This window comes from Thermobia domestica, chromosome 5, assembly GCF_964235325.1.
Source record: "Thermobia domestica chromosome 5, izTheDome1.hap1.1, whole genome shotgun sequence".
In the NCBI taxonomy this organism is placed as follows: domain Eukaryota; kingdom Metazoa; phylum Arthropoda; class Insecta; order Zygentoma; family Lepismatidae; genus Thermobia; species Thermobia domestica.
This window is the reverse complement of record NC_137458.1, coordinates 290181689-290207394: the sequence shown is the minus strand read 5'-3', so window position 1 is coordinate 290207394 and position 25706 is coordinate 290181689. Positions and strand designations below refer to the sequence as shown.

The following is a 25706-nucleotide window of genomic DNA, read 5'->3' as shown; positions in this document are numbered from 1 at the left end:
TCATTATATCCTATGCAAATTAACTCTACTGACCCCAAGTTCCGTATAGCACTTTTGACAGCGAAGATTATTATTATTATTATTATTATTATTATTATTATTATTATTATTATTATTATTATTATTATTATTATTATTATTATGTGTATATTGCTTTACATGGACATAAAATAATAAAACAAACTATTTTTGCATATCATAAACAAAAGAAATTAAAATTCTATTTTAACGTCCTACGGATATGCCTTTTAGGCTAAATGAGACAGGTGATTAGAAATAAATATGATTATGAAAAAATTGTTAAAATGGGAATATGGAAGGAAAAGGGGGAACTTATAGAAAACGCAGGGACATGATATATGCCACAAACTTTTGGGCTGGGATCAATCCATGAACCTTTCGTTGGCACTGGAACTACATGCCCCCATATAAACAAGTAAATGAGAAGCAACCTAGAGGAAAATTAATGAAAGTATATTTTTAAAAGCTACCTAGAAACTTTGTCATTCTACAGAAAGAAGCTTTTTGCCCGGGATTGAAATTTGTCTAAAATAGGTGCTAAATCGGTAGAAAAAAAATCGCAAGTTGGAAGTTTGCACATATGTAAGTTATTGTGATTTTTACAAAATTCTCGATAACTTTCATTGAAAAATAAGGAAGTAGTTTGATGCAATAGGGTTTATGTTCTCTTTGAGGTTCCCAATCTCCCTCGTTGCTTAGGCATGAAAACAATCAACAGTAAATTTACTTAGTTCAAAATATGTTACACCATAAAATTTCGTAAAAACTTCAGTTTTATGGAATATTTCGTTATATTCCCTGAGACTTAAGGGCAGAGGCGTCATTTAGGAGGGGGCAATTGCCCCCTCCCAAGACTTTGAGGAATGCATGTACTTTAATCAATTGTCTACTAATATACTAGTACAAAAGTGATAGTCTTATGTCGATGGTGCTCTTGCCCCCCTCAAGCGAAGTCTGAAATGACGCTCCTGCTTAAGGGTCCTCGCTACGTTCACCTACTTTTCTTTGAAAAATAAAGGACGAACCGCCGCACAGTGGGGCAAAAACGCAAAAAAACACAAAGTTATCCCTAATATCGATATCCCAAATATTTAAATTACGAGTAACTATATTAAAATTGTTGTGTTACTTGCGCTTATTTGATCACTATTTAGGAGCGGAAACATTGTTAATTTGTAGAATTCTTTTGAAAACTATGCTGCATAATAGAAATCATTATTATTAAGTACATTAATTACAAGATTATCCCTCATCATCCAGGTAATTTGCACATTAAGCGTAGAATATTCGTAACAGTTAAAACACACGTTAAATGATGCTTTTTAAAGGACGGTTCTTTTACTTAGTAAAACTATACATTTTATTTGATTAATTTATAGATTAACACATTTCGCGTAAAATAGAACACCAGTTATTAACATCTTTCGCTTAAGGGCAAATAAGTACCTAGGTACCGTGTATTATTTGTTCGTTTTATAAAGATTAACGTACAACTGAAATTAAATCTGAATTGTTTTTTTTAATATACAGGTAACAACGTGTATTATATGAAGTGTACAGAAGAAGCCTGAAATCTATATATATAAAAGAGAACGCACAAATCCTTTGTGAACTCATCACGCTAATACGGCTGAACCAATTTCTTTCATTTTTGGGGGGTTATTAGGATTTGGACCCTTGATGGTTTTTATCATATCACTTTAATTTTTAATTACCAGTGTCTTGAGATAATTGACCATTCAAGTGTCCATACGTACAAATCCTTTGTTATTAGTTCATCATAGGTAAAAATAAACGTATTTATATGCAACCCGCATGACCATGTGACTCGGCGGGTTAACATAAATGACAGGCGCTATAATTTTAACATTTACTGCAATTTGAAAGCGAAAAAGTAAAAATTATCTAAGTAACAAAGTTTATTGCGTTCCGGGGTGACCGCAGCGAAGCGGGGTGAACGCTGCTAGTGTATATATATATATATATATATATATATATATATATATATGTGTGTGTGTGTGTGTGTGTAAAAAAATAAAAATGAAAGTGGCTGTCTATGTGGCTTCACCCTTGAACCCCTGACCAACCTCGATCAAATTTCCAAGATAGATGAGTTTCGGGCCTGGGATGGTATTTATCTATTCACTTTGACGATAGAAATTAGGGGGGGGGGTAGGAGGAGCAGATTTTTATAAAAATAAATAAAACTTATTTTTGAACCACGAAATGCTGATCTCGATCAAATTTTTAACCTAGATGAAGTTCGAACATGTCGATGATTTTTGTCATATCACTTTGACGATGTAACTTAAAGGAGGGGAAAGGCATTTACAAATGATCGAAAATGGCCGATATTAGTGTCGAATCTATAGTTTCTGAGGTCGCTGAAATGAACAGTGACACTTCTGATGCCATTTAAATCCAAATTCAGCTCCGCAAAAATTGGAGGGGAGTGGAATATATATAATCAAAATAACAAATATCACGGAACTTTAGTAATAGTAAAAAGTGACTGAAGAACGAAACATATTAGTATTTTCTTAATATAACCCAGCGTAACGGGTAATTAATGCTAGTCTTATATATAAAAGAGAACGCACAAATCCTTTGTTCCCTCATCACGCTAATACGGCTGAACCAATTTCTTTCATTTTTGGGGGGTTATTAGGATTTGGACCCTAGATGGTTTTTATCATATCACTTTAATTTTTAATTACCAGTGTCTTGAGATAATTGACCATTCAAGTGTCCATAACGTACAAATCCTTTGTTAGTTCATCATAGGTAAAAATAAACGTATTTATATGCAACCCGCATGACCGTGTCACTCGGCGGGTTAACATAAATGACAGGCGATATAATGTTAACATTTACTGCAATCTACTATGGTTTTTATCATATCACTTGAAAGCGAAAAAGTAAAAATTATCTAAGTAACAAAGTTTATTGCGTTCCGGGGTGACCGCAGCGAAGCGGGGCGGGTTAACATAAATGACAGGCGATATAATGTTAACATTTACTGCAATCTTCTATGGTTTTTATCATATCACTTGAAAGCGAAAAAGTAAAAATTATCTAAGTAACAAAGTTTATTGCGTTCCGGGGTGACCGCAGCGAAGCGGGGTGAACGCTGCTAGTCTTATATATAAAAGAGAACGCACAAATCCTTTGTTCCCTCATCACGCTAATACGGCTGAACCAATTTCTTTCATTTTTGGGGGGTTATTAGGATTTGGACCCTAGATGGTTTTTATCATATCACTTTAATTTTTAATTACCAGTGTCTTGAGATAATTGACCATTCAAGTGTCCATAACGTACAAATCCTTTGTTAGTTCATCATAGGTAAAAATAAACGTATTTATATGCAACCCGCATGACCGTGTCACTCGGCGGGTTAACATAAATGACAGGCGATATAATGTTAACATTTACTGCAATCTACTATGGTTTTTATCATATCACTTGAAAGCTAAAAAGTAAAAATTATCTAAGTAACAAAGTTTATTGCGTTCCGGGGTGACCGCAGCGAAGCGGGGCGGGTTAACATAAATGACAGGCGATATAATGTTAACATTTACTGCAATCTTCTATGGTTTTTATCATATCACTTGAAAGCGAAAAAGTAAAAATTATCTAAGTAACAAAGTTTATTGCGTTCCGGGGTGACCGCAGCGAAGCGGGGTGAACGCTGCTACTATATATATATATATATATATATATATATATATATATATATATATATATATATATATATATATATATATATATATATATATATTATTCGTACTCTGTGTTTATGTGAATAGCTTTTCTTACTCCACTTTCAGATAGCTGTTCCAGTGAATTTATAAAAACAATAAAAACACTGCTCCAAACACATGATGCTCTTTAATCCATTAATAATATTGTGTTTTTAAGTATTTCATATGTTTCAAGGAAGTTCTAGACAGAAATCTTGTTTGGATCTTCAGTTCATAACGTCGCTTACACATTGAAACAAATAGCGGGCGGCTACTTTTTGCCTTGCAATTGGAAGACAAATGACTGTTCAATTGGCAACTCGCTTATAGCTGGATCCAGCCCGGAATCACATAGATAGTGGCGCCGATTGTGCCTCTAGTGGTTATTTTATAATTCTATGGGTGTGAGGAAATATATTATAAAACAAAAGTGATATTATCAAAACTATTAATTAAAAAGTATGAACATATCTACTAAAATACTTAGTATTAATCAATCTTCGTGGAATCAAACGCAGCTCTACTCAGTTCTTCGGCGTCATTTTAGTCATCTTCAACTGATCTATTGTTATCCGCTTCCTCACGAAAATGAGGGTATGAAGATGTAAAGATTAACAGCTTCACACCCTCAAACGCATTCTGGTTACATTTGTAACCACCAGAACAGCTGATTTAAAAGCAGGCAGTACCATCTGTTGGCAAAACAGTGTAGACGTGAGTGGTTATTTTCTGAACCAAAGGACATATCGAAAAACATCCCTATGCAGTATGGTTGAATTATTAATGTAAATAGATTTTATAATGAGTGGTTACTTAGTCGACCACAAAACGTTAGCGTGTGTTGTTTTGATACTTAAAACAGTGACTTTAGGGGATTTCCTCCCGTGGGAACTCCAATAGAATAAAATTACAAATAGTGAATATAGAGGTTTGCTGTGATAACCAACATTGACTATAAACAAAGATATGTCTCCGAGGGGTAATTTGCCCCCGGGCCATCCCTTGATTAAGAGTTAATTAGTTCGGATTAAAATCAAAGAAGAATAAGGTGGCGAAATACTCCATCTTAAAAAATCAGATCTTTCGCATAGATCTACTGTCACTGTACCATAAGTCGTTTCATAAACTTTACGTACTGTGTAAACAGGCATGTATAATTTTTTGCGCTCTTCAATATGCCATCAAAATCAATTGGAACAGCACGAAACGAGAAGATGGCAGCTCATTACACCGACAAAATGACATCATTCAATTTCATGTCTAGTATTTGATTGTAATATATACAGATATTGTTATCTAATCGTCGGCAGTTCTGCTTCTGTCGGAATGAAAGGAAAGGTAACCTACATTCTACTATAACCATGAACTTAACGAAACTTTTTTATATAGCCTACGCTTTGAAGGCCGGAAGATTATTTCCCGTTTCTTCCGTTTATATTTTGCGGTCAAAGAACCTAATTAAAAAAAAAATTAGGAATGATGTAATGGGCTCAATTTGTGAACGAGATAAGTTTTAAACCAGCAAAGGATCCAGAAATACTTTTTCACACGGTAACAATGCCACACGGTAACTCCTAAATACCTCGGCCCTGGTCTAGTTACCAGGGTAAGCCTAATGCACGTGTTCCTGGGTTCAATTCCCAGTAAGAAACCGTCGAACGCACTACAATGGATTAGATCTCACTGCTTATATAGGATGTAAATACAAGTCAAACAATGCTCCATAGATGCGAGCACAGGAAGTGGAATGGAAGAGTTGCTTCCTACGCCCAATGCTTTGACATTTTATGAAAAACTCTTTAAAAACATATTGTTTGAAAATTATTATTATTATTATTTATCTACGATGGCTTGGCTATAAACTTTGCCTTATCCTCTTAATCTTCTTAATTATGCACTTTAAACTTACTAAGGATGTCTTGCTGAATACTATCGGGGCAAAGTCTATATCGGGGCGGAATCTATATTTTAAATTTTTTGAGTTTTCCAGTAGTTCATTTACACCATACTAATGCTTGCAGTACGTTAATGGTCCCATAGTTCACATCCTCCAGACATGTTTGGTCATATATTAAACAAACAATGCAAGAGGATGCATATGACGGCCCTTAAAAAAAAAGGACATCTTCACTCTCGAATTGATTGATACAGTTACAATAAAGCCAAGCACTTTCAAAAGTACCAAACTGAAACAAAATCTTATAAATCCCTTTCACTCCCCGATTATCTGATCTTTCGATTTGATTGAAACTCTACAAAAAACATACAAGTATTTTAATATGTGATTTGATATTTTGTATTGCTGCTATTTACACAAGACAAATCAATCGTTAAGGTGATGCCAAAAAAGGAGTGATGTAGAAGACTAAGACTCTTTCTTAAGAGCCGCCTTATGCGTCCTCTTGCATTGTTTACTTAATATATGACCAGTGTTCGAAGTGGGAAAAAAGCAGAGGTGGTACGTTTTATTACGATTTTGACTTGTCATACTGGCTATCTAAATGTTGAAATACAGTGAGGGTACCGTATGCTGCCTAAAAGATAACATTTATATTTAGATAATGACTGAAATCCATTGGAGAGCTTCTCTGTAGTTACGGGACGAGGACATGGAGAGACTTTGATTCCATACCAACAACTTTCTGAGGAAAATTTTTAAAAATATATCCCCTTATGTTGTATTATAGATAATTATACACTAAAATACTCAAAAACTTGATTTTTATATTAACAATTTCCTGCGGGAAAACTCCCGGACGCCCTACTCGAATGACGGGTATTTCAAATCCCCGGAAGATCCGCCCCCACAGCAGACAACTCCTAAATTCGCCATGTTCAAAACACGACATTTATACAATTAAGGCAAGAAGACACACATACATACGAAGGAAACAATTCGATATGGCACATCAAAAAAGAAACTAGATGAACTTCTTTGAAGACACTTCATCTTAAAAACAAAAGGTATGAAAAAGATAACAAAAATGCCGGTGTTGGCAACTTAGAAATTATTTCAACATAAGAAATTAAATCTTTTTATGTGCAAAGCTATTCGTCAATATGTATAAAAATGGATTTATTAAAGATATTTAGCATCTACTCTCCAGTGACGGCATGTCTTGATCACTGAAAAACCAGAGGCGGTATGGTATGCCTTCATCACTGCAAACCCAGAGGCGATATTGCATACCACCGCATACCGTCTCACTTCGATCACTGTATATGACCAAACATATCTTGAAGATGTAAACTGTATTACCTTTTAAATACTGTGAGCGTTAGCATGCTGGAAATAAATTACTGGAAATCCGAATGAATTTTTGTTGCGAAATGACTTGATATTAGACCGAAATAAAACGGTTTGTGTTCGTTTCAGTTACACTGTCAAATAGCTTTCTTATAACAAAGTCAATCAATTTTCAATTTCCCTGGAGGTATTTTTAAATCATATTCATCCTTACTAAAGAAGTAGATGCGAATAACACTGCTAATAACAGAACTGTATCCTAGTTATTTTTCTGAGAACAAGCAGAATAACACCTAAAATTTATGATGAAATTTGAAGATATGGTTATTCTACTTGCAGAACTGTTAGAATCACTAAACAGATTATTACGAATGCAGGACAAAATCTAAGGAAAATTCTGACAAAACGGACAAAATTTAAGGAACAGAATCATAGGTGCAGCTTAATAAAAGGATTGTTACTTTTTCTTCAACTTTTATACAATTAAAATGTTGTTTGTAATTCTTTAGTTATTGATATAACATTTTTTTCAAATACTGATAACCCAATAAAACACGCAAGACTGTTATACTGTATATTTCGTATTTTGATCTTTGCTAAAAGAAATCTTGATTAATATTTCAGAACTAAAATAAATAAATATTTATACAACGCTCAAAATAAAAGACTGCTATATGCTATTTCATAAGGATGAAAATCTTTTAAAAGGTCAAATAACATCACAGTTACTTTTCGCAATTAAAATGAATGGTCTTACAATAATATGCTGAACGTATTTCAAATGTATTAAATGTATAATATATATGAGTACCCAGAACTTTTGATATAGGTGTGTGTGTGTGTGAAAGTAATTTAGTCCAATCACCATTCTACGTTTTATTGGGTTTTCAGTATATTTTTTTAAAAAAGAAAAAAGTTATTTCACTAAATTGAAAACTTACAGATGCCCTTTTATAATAGGTTATAGTATGACAACTGAAGAGTAAAAAAATCATAAAGGGTGTGCAGTGATGGTACATCCATACGTATAATTTTATGATTCTGTTCCTTGGATTTCGAATTCGTCTCGTCAGAATTTTCCTTGGATTTTGTCCCCCACCCTCATTATTACTACCATTATATACATAAGTTCCGATCTAAATAAAAACTTGCTAGGAGTCAAGCATTTCGATGCTGCACCCCCCCCCAAAAAGAAAACTCTCCGCGTAAAATTTCCTGCCTCCAAAAATTAGACAGAACGGGAATTTCCATTTTGTCTAAAGATAAGATCATTGTAAATATTTTCTATAAAGTGCTGGAGGGCCTTTAGGCAGAACGGGAATGAATCAACTGTACCTAGGTAGAATGTCAAATTATGGGTAGGGCCCGGAGGAAGGGTAGGGCCCGGGCCCCCCAGCTCACGGAAACAAATAAAGTTTCTTAAGATTTTGTCAATACAAAAAAAAAATATATAGCAAATGTAATAGAGCAACAGGAAGATGGGCGCCCCCAGAAAATTTTCTTCGGGCGCCCATGGATGAATCCGCTCTGCTTTTCTAATAAATATTTCCAAGCATATTACCGAAACTAGAGTATATAGACTCTCAGCATATTTACATCCTTATGGGATTGGATTTTTTTTTTTTAAAGAAAAAGTCCTCTATATATATTGGTAAAAGTATCTGTTTTATTTCAGAATGCGGATTGCCCTCCACAGATGCCCGAACCAGATTATGAATCCTGGACTCAGTGTTACCAGAAATACATACAAGGTACTGTATATATTAGTACTAATCAATAATACTAAATGATATTATTTCTTAATATCATTATATTTAGATTTTGTATAATATTATTTAAATTTCCTCCATATTTAAATTAATGGAAAATTGAATCCTCCCTGCAGATCTAGTGGCTAGTCCATAGGTCTTTGGCGCACGTGGTCCTGAGTACGATTCTCAATGGGATGCATTGAACGCATTACGGTGGTTCAAATTCCATTTTAAACTGTTCGTTCACGTCTCTATAGCCTCAGTACTGAAGAGGGACGGTAAACTTCAATAAACAGTAGCTAATTAACTAACTAACTCTATGGCTTATGGAAACCTGCGTTCAATTTTGAAGTGTTGCGTTCACAAAAGTTCTCCACTGACTTCTGTACCTAGCCAAGTGGATTTAGTTTCTACTTTGTATTCCTATTTCTGCGAGACAGATCTTAATCGTATAATCCCTTATTTGCTTAATGGTTGTTTTGCGATTGCATTTCCAGTTAAAACTGAAAATTGAATCAATTAAAACTTTGAGTTGAAAAGGAAGTTCCTGCTTTCATCCATTCTGACTACATGACCTGCCCACTTAAGCCTACTTAGTCTTGAATCTAATATAAAATTAATTTGGATACTAATTTCATGACACGTAAATTTGTTTGGCTTTGCCACAGACTTCAATTTTTTATATGTAATATTAATGAATTATTTCTTAAGTGCTTTAGGTAATATTAATGAATTATTTCTTAACTGCTTTAGATAATATTAATGAATTATTTCTTAAGTGCTTTATTGAGCTGAGCGAAGTGAAGCTCTTATACTCGGGTTAGCCGTTTGGTTGTCCGCGAACTCCTCCTAGACCGTTTGGCCGATCTCAACCAAACTTAGCACGCTGATAGAGTATGTCGTGCTGAGTGACAACATAGGTCGAAATCAAAAATCCGATGTACCATCGAGGAATAATGACCGAAAAACGCTCCCTCCTAGACCGTTTGGCCGATCTCAACCAAACTTAGCACGCTGATAGAGTATGTCGTGCTGAGTGACAACATAGGTCGAAATCAAAAATCCGATGTACCATTGAGGAATAATCACCGAAAAACGCTTCCTCCTAGACCGTTTGGCCGATCTCAACCAAACTTAGCACGCTGATAGAGTATGTCGTGCTGAGTGACAACATAGGTCGAAATCAAAAATCCGATGTACCATCGAGGAATAATCACCGAAAAACGCTTGCATAGACTTAACATGGGGAAAAAGTTTTCACGCGATTTTTTTGTCAACAATTAAAAATGGCATTTATTATTGCATAATGGCCAGGAATGATTACGTAGTTTAAGCTCGCTCAGCTCATTTCATTGCAATCGGGTACATCCATTGCATTCCTAGTTATAATTTTCTGCTTTATAGAGCTTTAATAATTATTTTCTAGTTTCTCTTGAAGTAGATTAATATTGTTTTTGTAAAAAAGATTTCATATTACAACTAACGTTTCAAAGGCGTATTTATTTAGAGAATACTTGCAAAAATATAAAATAAACTGATGCTTCATGTAGTTTAGTAGTATATAATATATTTACATTGTAACTCTGTATAACAAGAATTTATTATGTTATAACATTACGTTGAAAAACACTTTAGGTACATAAATATGAATTTGCATGTAACAAATTTGAATGAAACCGTAAGGTATAACAATATTTGATTATTAAATTTGAAATGTAAAATAATTAGGAAAAAAAATAGTGATAACAAATAAGGATTTTGCAAGTAATACTTATATCGTAAGTAACAGTTAATATTTTTATAATGTTACAATAGGCATTATTTTTTATTTAACGTACGAAATTTGATAACAAAATTAGAATTTACATTGTAATAATTTTATTTTTTAACGTGTAACAATTAAATATTATTAAAAATTTCGATTTGGTTTAAAATTTTTCAAGAAATACATGCCCGGTCTACGCTTTCTTTACATAGAAAATGTATTGTTTAGATGCGAAAATGTTACTTTTAAAGTCATGTAGTTTTCATTGATACTGGAAGTTACGGAATTAATTGACCCATTCATTTAGTAGAGTAGTGAAATATGTTTATCTTCAACATTTAATACTTTTCTGATCGGAGTATATACTTATTTATTTAAATTAAACTAAGTCGTGACAGTTTCAATAACTTAACGTCTGATGAAGATAACCTGTTACGGCTTAGTTTAATTTTAATAAGTAAGTATATACTGCGATCAGAAAAGTAGTAATTATTTAAGTAATAGTTCCAGAGTGAAGATGGATGAAGTTACATTTTCAATACATATTTCAATATACTGTATATTCAAAACTTTTTTTTTTTTTTTTTAATTGTAGACTTACAAAATGCTGGACGAAAGTTAGGGGAGCATCGAGAATTTCGACATGAAGAAAAGGTATGGTATATTTGAATTAAAAATATAAGCATATACTTCCTGCACTTTATATATATATATATATATATATATATATATATATATATATATATATATATATAGTAATGAATAAGTAATTCCTGTGATAAAATTCGGACTAGTGATAGGACACACATGATACAATCAACAGAAAAAGGGTATATCGGGTTGTAAGTTTTCAGTCAGTGAACAGAGATACCAAATATTATACTAGATGTAGAAACTAAATACTAGTAGTATTTGAATTTTACGAATGTGAGGTAATAGTACGACATGATAAAGGAAGAGAAAAGGTCTCAGTTATGGAAGAATTGGAAAAATGAATGAAATACAAATATTTGAACAATATTAAATGAAAAAAAAATACACAAATTCGTACAGGACACTAAGACAAAAGGCAAACAAAGCAAGTGGAGCCTGCAATAAACGTAAAGGTGATTAATAAAAAAAAAAAGAGACGGTGGAGGAATGTGAATAATGTGTAGAGAGGCAAATTTGATAGAAATGAAAACAAAAGAAAAGAGGGACAGTTACAATATAGAAACTAAAGTGATCTGAAAAAGAGAGAGAAGTTCAGCTCAAGCCAGATGGAAAGGGTAAACTTATGAACTACTAGAGAACAAGATTTAAAATGTACTCTGGGCATAACCACCAATCACTGATCGTTTGGCCACTTTTTTTGAAAGCAGGCGAAGATAGTGATATTCTGGATTTCGATGAAAATGACTGAAACTGTGATATGTTGTAGATGTGATACTGAGAAGAAGTCTCAATAAGCACAACCACCAATCCCTGACCACTTGGCCACTACAGGGATACATCTTTGAAAACAGCAGAAGGTAACGTTTTTCTGAATTTTGATGGAATTGCTTAAAAAAAGTGATATGTTGCAGATGTTGATCCTGAGAAAAAGTCTCAATTTGCACAACCAACCATCACTGACCGTTTAGCCACTACAGGACAACTTTCTAAAAAAAGTGCTGAAGGTAACAGTATTCTGGATTTTGGTGAAATTGTTAAAACCGTGATATGTTGTAGATATTGTAATTCTGAGAAAAAAAGCTTCAACAGGCGCAGCCACCAATCAATGACCGTTTGGCTACTACAGGACCACTTAAAAAAACAGAAGGTAATGGTATTCTGGATTTCGGTGGAATTGCTTGAAACAGTGATATGCCGTTACCTTCAGCAATTCCACCGAAATCCAGAATACCGTTACCTTCAGCTCTTTCATAAAAAGTGGTCCTATAGTGGGCAAACGGTCAGTGATGGATGGTTGTGCAAATTGATTTTTTTCTCAGGATCACCATATCTACAACATATCACCGTTTCAAGCAATTCCACCGAAGTCCAATTTCCGTAAGGATTGTGCGGGGTCCTTTAGTCATTTCGAAGGAGGCACTGCCTCTGCAATCTTTTTCTCGCAAAAACGACAAAACCGGTATTTCCTACTTTGAAGTCATCTTTCCATCGGCAGTTTTGGTGTCCCTGAAAGGGGTCCGTTCTTCTCCCCCCCCCCCTTAACCTACTTTCGGAAAGAAACAAAAAATACGTGTCTATTTATTTTCGGTCTAGTATATAGGTGCCAAGTTTGAAGGAAATCAGATGACGAGAAACCCTTTTGAGGCTATTATCTTTACACTTTCACTTTCTGTACTTGACGGGTTTTTCCCCAAAGTCTTCGATTGGTGTTTGGTAGATCAAAAAAGGAGTGTAAACGTACACACATTCACCTTTAGAAAACATCTCGCCATTATTGAATTAACAGTCGTACCAACATGATTCTTTTTATTTCCAACATTTCCACCAGGAGAACTTTCTGTCCTACTGGACCTATACAAAGTACTCTAATTTATAGATAAACATGGTAGGACTTTCAGGACGTTACGTCCTGCCGGAAGGCAGTTGTACGTTCTAAGGGAAGTCTGTGTGTTCGTCTTTGCCATATAGAATCCACATCTGACATTCTAGTGTGGGAGTAATAAGTGAGACATCTCGTTTACTTCTGCTTCTCTGTACAGAAGAGTATGACTAGATGTACACTCATAACCAGTGTTTCTTTCAGACACAATGTTCCGGACGGGCACACTTAATATTCGGGGAGGCACTGCTGGTATTGTTCTTTTTATTATTATATTATAAACGTATTATTTTGGTCTCCTCCGGGGAGGCCACTCTCAGAGCTCGGGGAAAAAGTGCCCCCCAAAAAACACGTCTGGAAGAAACACTCATAACGTCTTCGTCAATTCTGATCTCCGTCCTTATCGGAACTCCTACTGAGATTTCATCTTCTAGGAAGATAACATGGAACTCCATGCCGTGTCGAAACCCCATCGTGTTCTACTCGATATACGCCTCCTACCCTGGCTTTCTAAGTCTACAGACCTAAGATCTATAATAGGTATGAACCTAGTTGGTAGAAACGTTACTGCATATGTTCTACAAAGGATATAGCTACTATCAATCTGGATTGAAAATTAACATCATGCTAGAAAATATTAGTAAAAGCTGTGCAAAGAATGTGAGACCAAAAATACTGAACAGGCGAAACTAATGCTAATTGGAATAAAGGATACTATAAAGGACACCAAGAAAGTTCTGTTGCTTTTTGTAGAGGTCTGTGTTCAATTGGCCCTCACACCGTGACTTGAATGCGAATGGAGATAAGGCGAAGTTCAGTTGTTGATGTGGGTATATCCAATATATTACCGGTTGTGGCAGTTCAGTTACACCCGAACTTGAGTAAAGACAAAGTGAAAATGAGAACATGGGGTGTCATAAGGGCAGGTATGCTGTACGAGTTCAAAGTTGGGTCAAACGCTGCTGCAGCGGAGCAGAAGATGAGCCAGGCCTTTGGTAAGGGTGTCGTAACTACGCGGACAGAGTGCTTTAACATGTTTAACGACGGTGTCGAAACTCTCGAAAACGCACCACGTGCCGGAAGACCAACACATATACAAAATGATCTTCAGGCAGCCATTGAGGAGAACAGTGGCCAGACATGTGAGAAATTGGGAGTGGAGTGGAGAAACGATTCGGCAACATCTCCATCAACTTGGGAAGCACTAGACGTTGGGTCGATATATCCCACATGATTTGACTCTGGGCCAGAAGGCCACGCAAGGAGACACCAATGTTTCTTTGCTGTCTCGTCTGAGGAATGAACCATTTCCGGACAGGGTGTTGACATGTGATGAGTGGGTCCTATAAGAAGCTCCACGGCGCCGTCATCATTGGTTAGCATCCCATGAACCGGTTCCAAAATAGCTGAAACCAGCACTGCGCCAGAAGAAGGTCCTCCTGTGCGTTTGGTGGACTGCTCGCGGCATCGTGCATTGGGAACTGGTACCAGCTGGTCAGAGCATGAATGCAACTGTGTAGTCAGTAGTTGAGCCGCGTTCAAGACAAGCTCAAAACTCTGGAGCCAGCACTTCTGAATCCCAAAGGGGTCCTCCTGTTACAGGATAACGCTAAGCACTACGTGGCTAGGAAGACCCGGGACACCATTCTATGCCTTGGATGGGAAACAATATTGCATCCGCCATACTCCCCGGGCATTGAACCGTCCGATTATTACCTGTTCCATTCTTTGGCCAATCACCTTAGAAAATGCCGGTTCAAATCCCTAGTAGAGGTGCAAAATACACTTGTTACTTTCTTCGCTTCGTTGCCTACCAAGTTCTACCGCGATGGAATCCATGGCCTTCCAGAACGTTGGCAGAAGGTCGTTGATGCTAATGGGTACTATTTTTGATATTCCAGGTACGTCTTAGGCCACATATCGATGTTCGAATGTGGTGGGTGAAAAAGTGACAGAACTTTCTTGGTTACTTTTATATAAGAATATGCTTTAAATAAATAAGGAAAGCATAAAGTTTGCTAAATAAAAAGTAACGAATAAAAGATAATTGAAATTTTGTCATGGACAAAATCATTGAAATCACGAAAATGAAATGAAGAACGACCCGAAATTTGTATGAAGAATAAAAAATTTAGCTGGTATGATGAAAAACTAATGAGAGGAATAATTGAGAAGTAAACCTATAATAGCACGTAATTGAAAAGAGGACAATATTACAAAATAAATTGTATTCTTTAAAAAAACGCGACAGAATGTTTGGTGGAGAGAAAGAAGTGGAAAAGACCATAGTTGATGATAGTATTAAAATGTATGATTCCTATGCCAGAAGGAATAGTTTTGATGAAATCCTTCTTAATACATGGAATCTTGTGGCAAGAGATCTACCAGTGATGGCATATAATCATGATAATGAATTATTTTCGTAAAAGTAGAAACCGGACCACACTAACACTCAGTACTTCAAATATTTCCTCGATCGTCATACGATATTAACCAATTTATCTAGGTCTATAAACATTCTGTCGTCCCCCTCATTTTGAAATGCCAGAGACACCCATGAATCATCCAAACATATACAATGTGCAGGTCGCTTTTTTCCTCGAAAGTTAACGCCTAATTCTTAAGAGGTTTGGTTTACCAAGAGCTCCTTCATAATATATTTACATTATCTGTCCGTGTGTCCGTCCGGGAGGCAAAATCTCAAAAACTACTTAATGGACAACCATCTATTTTAGTCAAAAGTTACGAATGGAGGTGATTCATTCAATTGACCCTAAGATATAGATAATCAAAAATCGGTTTCCTATATACTAGTACAGTAAATAAATTCGTGGACTGGTAACCAGAATATAGACAATTAGTAGAACCCAGGGTTGATGTGCTCGATGTGAACGTCCACACACACACAGATTCACTCTGACCTTCAAAATAATTCAAACATCATTTTCTCTTTTGACCTGTCTTGTCTCGGGCTTTTGTGTTTTGGAGATGACGGCGATTTCCAGGTGGCTGTTTGTCTCCTTAGTTGTGTAGTGTAAAGGAGACCCCATGTTTCATCTCATCTTATTATTCGGTTCAGGAACGTTCCACCAGCGTCAGAACTTCTGACCGTTGGCCTTGCGTCAAAATACGTGGGACACAGTACTGGGTGACATGTGACATGTAATAATCGTCCTTCAAAATATAATGACACGTACCATGGCTGATCCGTACTGCTGCTGTGATGTCATCTGCCGACTGGGAACGGTTAGCGCGCACAACCATTGCAACCTCTTCGATCCTGCGTTCTGTTCGGACTGTTGTTGACCGACCTACTGGTTCATAATCCTCGAAACTGTTTCTCTCTTCCGTAAAGCGTTTGTGCCACTTAATCACTCCAGTGCGGCTTAGGGCGTTGTCACCCTACACTTGCCTGATCATCTGCAACGTTCCTACAGTGGATTTTCCTAATTTTTGGCAGAACTTGATGTTTTTTCCGTTGCTCAAACTGCGGCATTGCCTAAATCAGCCGCGGCACAACCAACTCCTTTCACAACAGAAACAGTGCGTTTGTTTACACTCTATGCATACAAGTGTCTCTTGCTGGGTCGAGAGATGAACTTCCACTGCTTCCTTCAGGATATCACTTATCAGCTGTAGTATACCACTAGCGCCACACTGCGTCGAGTCCACGAACTTATTGACCTAGTAGTATTTCTATACGCTGCTGAAGAAAACGTCATTTCCGCTTCTTGTTTAGGTAGCTGGTTACAAACAAACCAGCTTTGAGCGGGCTATATAAAGAAGTTAAAATGGTTTGCTTCGCGTTCGGATATAACCATAATAGTTTGAGATACATGCATTTTTTCGTTTTAACAAGAGTGATATTAGAAATATTGTACTATATAATATATTAAAGAGGAACAATAACAAAGCCACACTATACAACAAACGGTTGGGCGAACAGTCGAATATCTCAATCTTTTTAAAGGACACTTACTCTCCTCGCATATTCTGCCACAAAGAAATTATATTTTTTTAAAACCAAAAGCACCCTTGCTCTGTCTTTTCTTGTTTGTTTACTTGTGACATTTTTAGGCTAATTTCACTAACTGTTTAATATATATTAATGTTCAGAACACTAATATCGTTTCTTAGTACTGATAACTGAATCACATATTAAAAAAAAAATACTATAATCTTCGAACAGTGCCTGCTCCAGTTTGGAGTGTGATACGTCAATAGCGCAAGTTTGATAATGAATTTACTCTTGTGGTAACATATAGGTATACAAATTTGAAACAATTGAGATTTGCAGGCAATGAATGATTTTAAAATTGGTAAATCGGCGTTACACATATATGTAAGAAAACCACATTTAAATAACTACAAGCTAACCTAACCGTACCTTACCGCACATGAATGTTAATAAGAATATAGTACAGGCAATATAGTAAACTTTAAACCGGACTTGTTAATTTGTCGCATTTCGTTTGACAAACTATAATTGTTCCATCCTATCGATCTACACTAATTAGGCATGACGAATACGGGATTATTTTTCGAAAATTAATCTACAAAAATAGATCCGTGCAACAAAAGTATTTATATAGAGGGAGAACATAGAAACAGCGTTAAAAAAGTGTCAGGGTTACTAAGAAACTGAAATGCAAATCCACTTGTAGTGATTACTAGCCCAGGCTGGTGTACGCTCTTTGTACCTGTCTTTTTTTCCACGCATACCCAACTTCACTGATCCGCCTGCTCCCTACAGATGCATCCTTACATGCGCTCGAGCTTCAACTGCCCTGAATAATCATAGATGTAGTGTTACGTAAAGTGACCACCCAGCGTAAGTTGGTACGTGTTTTCCTTATAAGTTTTAATACATGTGTATCAGTGTTTCTTTCAGACATGTTTGTGGAAAGCACTGCTCCCCCGGAGCTCTGAAAGTGCCCCCGGAGGAGTCCAAAGTAATACGTCTATAATATAATAATACATAGAATAGTACAAGGAGTGCCCCCCGTACTACTAAGTATGCCCCCCCGGAACATTTATTCTGAAAGAAACACTTATGTGTATCTGGCATGGTACAAATCTTTACGCAGTTCATGGCAGACGCAAAGAAAATAATTCAGGTAACAATAGGACATTAGATAGGATAGTTAGAGAATTATACCTTTAAAATAATCATTTCTGGTGGCACCTTTCAACTTTACCAGTTCAAAGCATGGAATGGACACTCGCTAACAAAACAAAATGAAGAATAAATTAGGAAATTATTTCCATAAACAGATGCTAAGTTTATGACATCAAGTATTCGTAGTTGTATGTTTTAAAATGGATTGGTTATTCTAGCGTTGTAATTATCCCTTTACTCCGAATATCTAATCATTAATTTAAAAAAAAAAAAAAAAAAAAAAAACAAGTTCCTTTCATACTAAACGTTTTCACTGAAGATAAACAAACAATATGACAAAAGTGTATAGCATAACAATTTTCCATAATTTTAATTAATCTCAATCTAAAATAATTATTATAGGGTCCTCATGTACATGCTTAGGATTGTCACTCACGCCAGCAAGTTATTAGCGATCGCAGTAGTTAAAAAGTTGAGTAATTTTCTTTCATATTATGATAAATATAGGCTTCCTATACGCATAGAGTAAATAAATTCATTGCTATTCGTGAAAAAAATTGCTTTTTTTTTTCATAATTTTAAGTTTATTTCACAAGGCTCCCAGGTGCTACATACGACGCCATTGAAACTGCCTTAGCAACCACCTTGACAACAGTTTGTTTGTAACCAATATGGCTGCGCCCAGTAAAATTCATAGCAGACGACTTCAGCAGCGTATAAGGGCAATTATGGGGATATCAACCTTCCTTGATGGACTACCCGCGGTGATAACATTATCGTGTTAGTAGTATAATGCTCAAGATGTAAAATACTAACCTTCAGTGGAATTCAATGTTAAAACACGTATTTATACTAAATGACGTTCTACTCGCCAAACCTAAAGACTTAAGAATTTTGTAGTTTCAAATATAAGTACATCCTTAAAGTCTCCGTTATTTAGTTTGAGGTAAGATTCTACATTTAAGCATAGGTTTGGTAAAGCTTAGCTTGTTAAGGAGTTTGGTTTACCAAAAATCAAACAAACTCCTTTACGTGGTGTACGGTATAACACTGTTTTAAAAATGTTTCTGAGGATTAGTTTAGAAAGTTAGAAAAATGAAATTTCGAAAAGAGTGCCCGGGTAGAAAAGATTATGTGCAGTGGCGTAAGAAAGAGAGTTTGAACAACAGCAACATATGAAAAAAAAAGTAAATAAATAAAAATAAATAAATAAGAATAAAAATAAAATAAAATAAAACATTTATCATTGTCTTTCGCCAGCATTATCTAATATCTATTCAGAAGATATAGTAAACAAGAATTTTAGGAATGGTCCCCCCCCAAAAAAAAAATGATCAAAACATTGCGATCTTGGTCAATAAGTAATTTTTGGATCAGAGTCCACAAAATTTTTAAACGGCCCCTAAATCGAGTTTTTCGTATTCTTTACGGAATAAGCACATCATACTCAGTTAAGTGATACTTTGAGCTTGACTATACTAGTATATGTAGTTCTTCAAATATAAGGCGAACAAGAAAATTTTTGATTGAAATATATTGGAGTTTTTTTTTTATCAGGGGCCACAAAATTTTTGAGCCTCCTTGCAATCGAGTTTTTTTTTTTTTTTTTGTATTTTTACGAAATAAACATATCATACTGAGTTAAGTGATAGTTTGGGTTTGGCTACACTGTATGTAGTTCCTCAAATATAAGGCGTACAAGAAAATTTTTGATTGAAATATATTGGAGTTTTTGGAACAGGGGTTTACAAAATTTTGAACGGCACCTAAATCGAGTTTTTCGTATTTTTTACGGAATTAATACATCATACTGATTTAAGTGATAGTTTGGGCTTGGCTACACCATATGTAGTTCTCCAAATATTAGGCATACAAGAAAATTTTTGATTAAAATAAATAGGAGTTTTTGGATCACTGGTTTACAAAATTTTTGAACACAACCTAAATCGATTTTTTCTTATTTTTTACGAAATAAACATATCATACTGAGTTAAGTGATACTTTGGGCTTGGCTACACTATTATATGTAGTTCTCCAAATATAAAGTGTACTAGAAAATTTTTGATTAAAATATATTAAAGTTTTTGTGTCAGAGGTTTACAAAATTTTTGAACGGCCCCTAAATCGAGTTTTGGTACTGAGCAAAGTGATAATTGGGTTTGGCTACACTATATGCATTTCTCCAGATATAAGGCGTACAAGAAAATTTTTATTGAAATATATTAGAATTTTTTGGATAAGGGGCCACAACATTTTTGAACCTCCTCGAAATCGAGTTTTTGCTTGAGAAACTTCTGCGTAAGCCACTAGTTATGTGCACAAGGTTCGAGGCTCGATTTCAGATATTAGAGCATCAGACGCATTGTAATGGTTAAGACGCTGCTGTGAGCTATAGCTCTCGTCTTATATAACCTCGTAAGGGCGTAAATACAAAGCAAGGAATCAACAAAATAACAACATTTTATCTACGGTTCGTTTCGATTTGCTACTAAATCTGGTGTTGTCGTTGTGCCTAAGCTATAAACTAATGGTATCAGTAGACCTATAACACTTTCAGTTTTTATTATAAAATATCTTTCCTTTTTTATTTCAGTGTTACCTGCAATGTATATTCGAGAAATGGAACATAGTAAGTATAATATTTTAATGCGAAAAATTATTTCCTTTTAAATTACCATAAATAGAAAACAATAATAGCTCACAATGAGAGATATTTCAGTCTAAGAAGGTAAACTTCAATTAATTTATTGCGATATGTGTATGTATACAAATATATTGATTTGAAGCTAGAGGCTAGTGCGTGTACCTCTGGTGCATGGTACCGGGTTTGATTCCTGGAGGAAAACAAAACTATATTTAAACCTATTGAAAACCATCTACAGGATTGAATGACGTATTTATCTAAACAGGCTTTCGAAATAAAGGATCTTGAAAAAAGAAAGTAAAATCTTTTAATCTCTTGTTACTTCGTTCCTATTCATTCGAAATCTCTCATATCATGGTCATAGTATTAAATACCGACGTGAGGTTTTCTGGATGGGCATTGCCCCTCTGCCTCACTTGCGTTATTACTGTTGTAAAGGCCTCCAAAATTGGGATGTTTCTGATTTTGTAGAGTGCGTTTTTATTTTGCAATACTGAATAATTAATGAATGTCATTTCGAAAAGGCCATATATCCACCGAAGTAAATTGTTGAAGAGAAAGAAAAAACTGTGGATTGCAAACTCGACGTGTACATTGGCATCGGTGATATTGAGGCAATCGTGTAGGATATGTAACCAAGGACGCCCATGTTGTGGTTTCCAAGCGGGGGGGGGACAAGTATAAGCGACATTTCAAATATAGTTTCAAATTTTGCTGTAACTATTCTAAAAATTCAATTGAGTTTTCTATATTTCGAAGTAAATTTCTTCGAGAGGGGGGGGGGGCGAGCGCCCCACCTTTCCCCCCTAATGAGCGCCCTTGTATGTAACATAATGTTACCATACGATTGGTCTTTTCACAGGGGATAGATACGTGTCTCTTCGCGTACGTCTCAAATTTGCACTAAAATGAAAATGTGGTAGGGATGCACATATAGCCTTTTCGCAATGACTAATTCAAGTACAATACTGTTAGTTTTGGCTCAACATGTATTTTTGAAGTGTCTAATAACCTGACGCAGTGCTATTTAAAAATGTTGAGTTGGTAACACTGTTAATCTTGTAGTATACCCTATCATAGAGTACGTCGAACAATATCACCCTGTCGATATTTGCATGTACAAAATTTTAGCAGTTTTCTTTCTATTACCTTGAAAATTACAAGGACATACCAATAAACGATTCATTCATATAGAACTATATGGGATGAACCATTTATCTTGGCACACCCTTTCAATGAATAGAAAACGCTGAAAGTACGTACCATGCAAATATCGGCAAGGGAACTCGGGTCTCCCACGCCAAAGGCGTGTACGCTAACTGCTTAGCCACGAGTGAGCTCTCTGAATGAAGAGTTACGTAGGGAAGTTAAATGCTGGTATTGCATTGTACAGAACAGAAACGTGGATATTATGAAAAGACCACAAAAATATTGTACTGTAGTTCTCGGAAATTCATATGTTGAGGAGAACGGCAAAACTTAGCTGATTGGGACGATAAACCAATTAGGGACATTTGGAACAAAAGGATTGAAAGAATACCATGTGAAATAGTTTTTAAAATGTTAGGAGATTGTTGAAGTAGAAATTGTGCTTTGAAATTACATGGTAGAAAGTATAGTGGAAAGAAAACAAGGAAGATAGAGAAATCTATAATTAATGGATAGTGTTAATGGTATTATTCCTACATCAAAACGAAGTTCCCTAAAGATCGATATATGAACCGCTCACTGCAGAAAGGAAACATGTTCACATTTCGTAATTTTACAGGAGAGACAAAAAACTGGATAAAACTATCTTTACGATGTTTCCACCATAACATGTATTTTTCTTTTAATAATAGACGTATACATGATTAAAATAGACACGCAAAATTTGGGGTGTGACTAATTTACTGACCAACACATTTCTCTGGCCACCGGGAAAACTACAAAAGCTATCGACACCAAACTCCACACAAATATCAACCTCCAGTACACCGACATATTTACAAAAAATCATTAAAATATCGTGATATATAATATCTCTTTATCACGAAAAACTATTAAAAATATGATAAAAACTTGGCCACCACGGAAACTATAACGGCCACCGACACCAAAAAATGCACAAATATCAACCTCAAGGACCCCGACATACCTACAAAAAAACATTAAAATATGGTGATATTTAATATATCTTTATCACGAAAAACTATTAAAAATATGATAAAAACTTGGCCACCACGGAAACTATAACGGCCACCGAAACCAAACAATGCACAAATATCAAACTCAAGGACCCCGACATATCTACAAAAAATCATTAAAATATCGTGATATTTAATATATCTTTATCACGAAAAACTATTTAAAATATGATAAAAACATGGCCACCACAGAAACTATAACGGCCACCGACACCAAAAAATGCACAAATATCAACCTCAAAAACCCCGACATATCTACAAAAAATCATTAAAATATCGTGATATTTAATATATCTTTATCACGAAAAACTATTTAAAATATGATAAAAACATGGCCACCAAGGAAACTATAACGGCCACCGACACCAAACAATGCACAAAAATCAACCTCAAGGACCCCGACATATCTACAAAAAATCATTAAAATATCGTGACATTTAATATATCTTTATCACGAAAAACTATTAAAAATATGATAAAAACATGACCACCAAGAAAACTATAACGGCCACCGACACCAAACAATGCACAAGTATCAACCTCAGGGACCCCGATATATCTGCAAAAAATCATTAAAATATCGTGATATTTAATATATCTTTATCACGAAAAACTATTAAAAATATGATAAAAACTTGGCCACCACAGAAACTATAAGGGCCACCGACACCAAACAATGCACAAATATCAACCTCAAGGGCCCCGACAAATCTACAAAAAATCATAAAAATATCGTGATATTTAATATATCTTTATCACGAAAAAATATTTAAAATATGATAAAAACTTGGCCACCACGGAAACTATAACGGCCACAGACACCAAACGATGCATAAATATCAACCTGCAGGACCCCAACATATTTACAAAAATCATTAAAATATCGTGATATTTAATATATCTATCACGAAAAACTATTAAAAATATGATAAAAACATGGCCACCACGGAAACTATAACGGCCACCGACACCAAACAATGCACAAATATCAACCTCAAAGACCCCCACATATCTACAAAAATCAGTAAAATATCGTGATATTTAATATATCTTTAACACGAAAAACTATTTAAAATATGATAAAAACATAACCACCACGGAAACTATAATGGCCTCCGATACCAAACAATGCACAAATATCAAACTCAAGGACCCCGAAATATCTACAAAAAATCATTAAAATATCGTGATATTTAATATATCTTTATCACGAAAAACTATTAAAAATATGATAAAAACTTGGCCACCACGGAAACTATAATGGCCACCGACACCAAACAATGCACAAATATCAACCTCCAGGACCCCGAAATATTTACAAAAAATCATTAAAATATCGTGATATTTAATATATCTTTATCACGAAAAACTATTAAAAATATGATAAAAACTTGGCCACGACGGAAACTATAATGGCCAACGACACCAAACAAAGCACAAATATCAAACTCAAGGACCCCGAAATATCTACAAAAAATCATTAAAATATCGTGATATTTAATATATCTTTATCACGAAAAACTATTTAAAATATGATAAAAACATGGCCACCAAGGAAACTATAACGGCCACCGACACCAAACAATGCACAAAAAACAACCTCAAAAACCCCGACATATCTACAAAAAATCATTAAAATATCTTGATATTTAATATATCTTTATCACGAAAAACTATTTAAAATATGATAAAAACATGACCACCAAGAAAACTATAACGGCCACCGACACCAAGCAATGCACAAGTATCAACCTCAAAGACCCCCACATATCTGCAAAAAATCATTAAAATATCGTGATATTTAATATATCTTTATCACGAAAAACTATTTAAAATATGATAAAAACATGGCCACCACAGAAACTATAACGGCCACCGACACCAAACAATGCACAAGTATCAACCTCAAGGACCCCGACATATCTACAAAAAATCGTTAAAATATCGTGACATTTAATATATCTTTATCACGAAAAACTATTAAAAATATGATAAAAACATGACCACCAAGGAAACTATAACGGCCACCGACACCAAACAATGCACAAGTATCAACCTCAGGGACTCCGACATATCTGCAAAAAATCATTAAAATATCGTGATATTTAATATATCTTTATCACGAAAAACTATTAAAAATATGATAAAAACTTGGCCACCACAGAAACTATAAGGGCCACCGACACCAAACAATGCACAAATATCAACCTCAAGGGCCCCGACAAATCTACAAAAAATCATAAAAATGTCGTGATATTTAATATATCTTTATCACGAAAAAATATTAAAAATATGATAAAAACTTGGCCACTACGGAAACTATAACGGCCACCGACACCAAACAATGCACAAGTATCAACCTGGAGGACCCCAACATATTTACAAAAATCATTAAAATATCGTGATATTTAATATATCTATCACGAAAAACTATTAAAAATATGATAAAATCATTGCCACCACGGAAACTATAACGGCCACCGACACCAAACAATGCACAAATATCAACCTCAAAGACCCCCACATATCTACAAAAATCATTAAAATATCGTGATATTTAATATATCTTTATCACGAAAAACTATTTAAAATATGATAAAAACATGACCACCACGGAAACTATAATGGCCTCCGATACCAAACAATGCACAAATATCAAACTGAAGGACCCCGAAATATCTACAAAAAATCATTAAA

At 35.0% G+C, this 25706-nt stretch overlaps 1 protein-coding gene across 1 annotated transcript in view; it reads left to right on the top strand.

Annotated features, from left to right (window-relative positions):
• LOC145684911 (uncharacterized) overlaps window positions 1-25706 on the top strand; it is an 84821-nt gene that overhangs the window by 4965 nt on the left and 54150 nt on the right. The window contains exons 2-4 of the mRNA XM_081757262.1: window positions 8687-8762; window positions 11123-11181; window positions 20773-20808. Coding sequence (XP_081613388.1) covers window positions 8687-8762; window positions 11123-11181; window positions 20773-20808 — 171 coding nt within the window. The remainder of the gene's footprint in view (window positions 1-8686; window positions 8763-11122; window positions 11182-20772; window positions 20809-25706) is intronic.